At 37.1% G+C, this 2,500-nt stretch overlaps 1 protein-coding gene across 3 annotated transcripts in view; it reads left to right on the forward strand.

Moving 5' to 3' along the window:
* Positions 1-2,500, forward strand: part of MGAM (maltase-glucoamylase) — an 80,239-nt gene that overhangs the window by 13,440 nt on the left and 64,299 nt on the right. For all 3 annotated transcript variants that reach the window (XM_014546745.1, XM_005875032.2, XM_005875033.2), the window contains exon 2: positions 2,224-2,350. In XM_014546745.1, coding sequence (XP_014402231.1) covers positions 2,224-2,350 — 127 coding nt within the window. The remainder of the gene's footprint in view (positions 1-2,223; positions 2,351-2,500) is intronic.

Here is a 2,500-nt window from a genome sequence, read left to right on the forward strand (position 1 = left end):
AAAATCAAGTGAATAAAAAATCTGATGAACAGAATAAACTGGTGAATATAATAGAATCAGGGGCATAGAAAGGGAGTGGACTGACAATTCTTGGGGGGAAAGGGGTGTGGGGGTGCGGGAAGAGATTGGACAAAAATCTTACACCTATGTACAAGGACAGTGAGGGGGAGTAAGGGCGTGGGGTGGGGTGGGAACCGGGTGGAGGGGAGCTATGGGGGGAAAAAAGAGGTACATCTGAAATAATCTGAACAATAAAGATTTATTTTTAAAAAAGCAAAAAAAAAAAGAATTAGACTGTAGATAACACCATTTTGTATCACAAGTAATGAAGCCATTAAACGTTTGTAAGGCTTTAAGACCAACGACCCCATTCACATAGTTGTTCTTGTACTTCTCTCTTCTCTCCCCTCCTTTTCCTTCAAATGCTTCTTTATGTCTGATTCTACAGACAACTTAAGGGGGTACAAGAAGCTGGCAGGTCAATGAAACTCATTTTAGAAATTGTTCCATTACACCACCCAACTTGACAATAGATTTATTTACTTCTTCTATATAAGATCTATGGCACTAAGAGAACTTTATCCCTTCATTCTGATTGATGTATTGATTATGACTTGCTGTCCGTTTCACTTCCCATTGAGTGGCACATTTCTGCACTATAATATGGCTTTATATGATTTCTTATTCTCACACAAAATATGAAAGACAGATGTGCCCTTACCTAACAGTCCGTGAGATCATAAGGAAGATCCATAAGGTGGGAGACAGGGCCACTAATTGTCCCACTGACTTGTCCTGAATTTTGGGCAAGTGTCATTAAAGCACCTCAGTCCTGTTAGCTGCACAATGGAAAATTTAAGCTTGGCTATTCTTATATCTCAGTATCATTGCAAATATAGAATGCAATCAATGTAGGATATTGCTGTCCTAGGTAAACAGGTTTTCCTGAGGTTCTCAGATCTTACGTAAGCCAAAGGCAGGAGATGCCAAGTTTTCCCTTTCAAAGATAATAAACGTTATCTTTTAAAAAATGCTGTTGGAATTTGGCACAAGTGATCAAATGATATGTTTTAGTTATTGTTTGAGAGAGAATATGGAATGTTGACCTGCAAAGGACAAGCTTTTTAAAGAATGATAGTAGTAGGGTCAGAGAAAGGAGGGGCTAAAGGCAGTGATATCAGGGAAAACCATGGGAAGGACAGATGTGAGTGAGAGGCTTGCTATTACTTGCTACTGATGCAGGTCAGGGCCACAACTCAGTCTGGGATCAGAACTGTCCCTAAGAAAGGACAACGTCCTAAGATGGAGGTGCTGAAGGAAATTTCTGGAATGGACTGCGTGGGAGGCGTAATTCTCATAAAGAGTGATAGAATTCCAGCACTACTGTTTCACAACTCCTAATGATATAATGAATCTAAGGAATGCTCACCAGTGGCTGTTAACATAAAGAAAAGATAATCTGATAGATTTTATGTCTCCTTCTGAAAGATGCTATGCCACCTATGCACCATTCTTGCTAAAAACTCAAACCTATATATGGTCAAAACTCTAGATCTAATAGTTTATAGAGAAACATGTTAGCATGCATGGGGATACAATTGATAAAATCCAAATTGTGGGAAAATCTACAAAACAAACACTATTGATTACAAAACACTTAAATATAAATGAATTATAATATATAAATCTTACTTGCATCCTTATGAGAGTACAACAAACAAACTATAAAAAATTATTAGCCCAGCTAGTGTGGCTCAGTGATTGACAGTTGACCTATGAACCATTGATGTTTCTATCTCTCTCTCTCTCTCCCTCCCCCTCTCTGAAATCAATAAAAAAAATTAAAAAAAAATCAGACAATGATGGAAATGTCAACATTGACTAGATAGTTCATGATTATGGGATTATTTTAAAAATAATTTAGGTATGATATCATTTTTCTTGTCTTCTGTGAAATTTCTTATTTAAGAGATACGCTTCAACAGAGATTTTCTTAAAAATAATGCAAGGTTAGGGAGAGAAGTAAGTAGGAATGAAGATGAGATTGGCCGTGAGTTGATAATTTTTTTTGTCCTATGTAATGGGTACATGGATTTGTTGTTCATCTACTTAGGAATACATTTGGGCTTTTCCATTAAAGAAAACTTACTAGCTGTATATATTAAATAAATAGAGGAAATTTAAAATCCTTTTCAAATCTAAAATTGTTTTCTCCTTTTATAGATGGCAAGAACGAAGCTGAAAGATTTTACTACGTTGGAGCTTATGCTCAGTGCTCTCCTGCTTATTGTGTTTATCATCACTATTCCTCTCTTTGTGCTTTCTGCCAAAGAGTCTTTGAAATCCAAAGGTAACAAGGAACTCTGGTGTTCTTCCTCCACATGTTGTGCTTAACAAAGCAAAATCCTCATAAGTGACAGGGAAGAGTGCTTTGTGTTCTTTGCTGTGAGAGTGTGTGTGTGTGTGTGTGTGTGTGTGTGTGTGTGTGAGTGTGAGTGTG

Source organism: Myotis brandtii, unplaced genomic scaffold (assembly GCF_000412655.1).
Source record: "Myotis brandtii unplaced genomic scaffold, ASM41265v1 scaffold455, whole genome shotgun sequence".
Taxonomy (NCBI): Eukaryota; Metazoa; Chordata; class Mammalia; order Chiroptera; family Vespertilionidae; genus Myotis; species Myotis brandtii.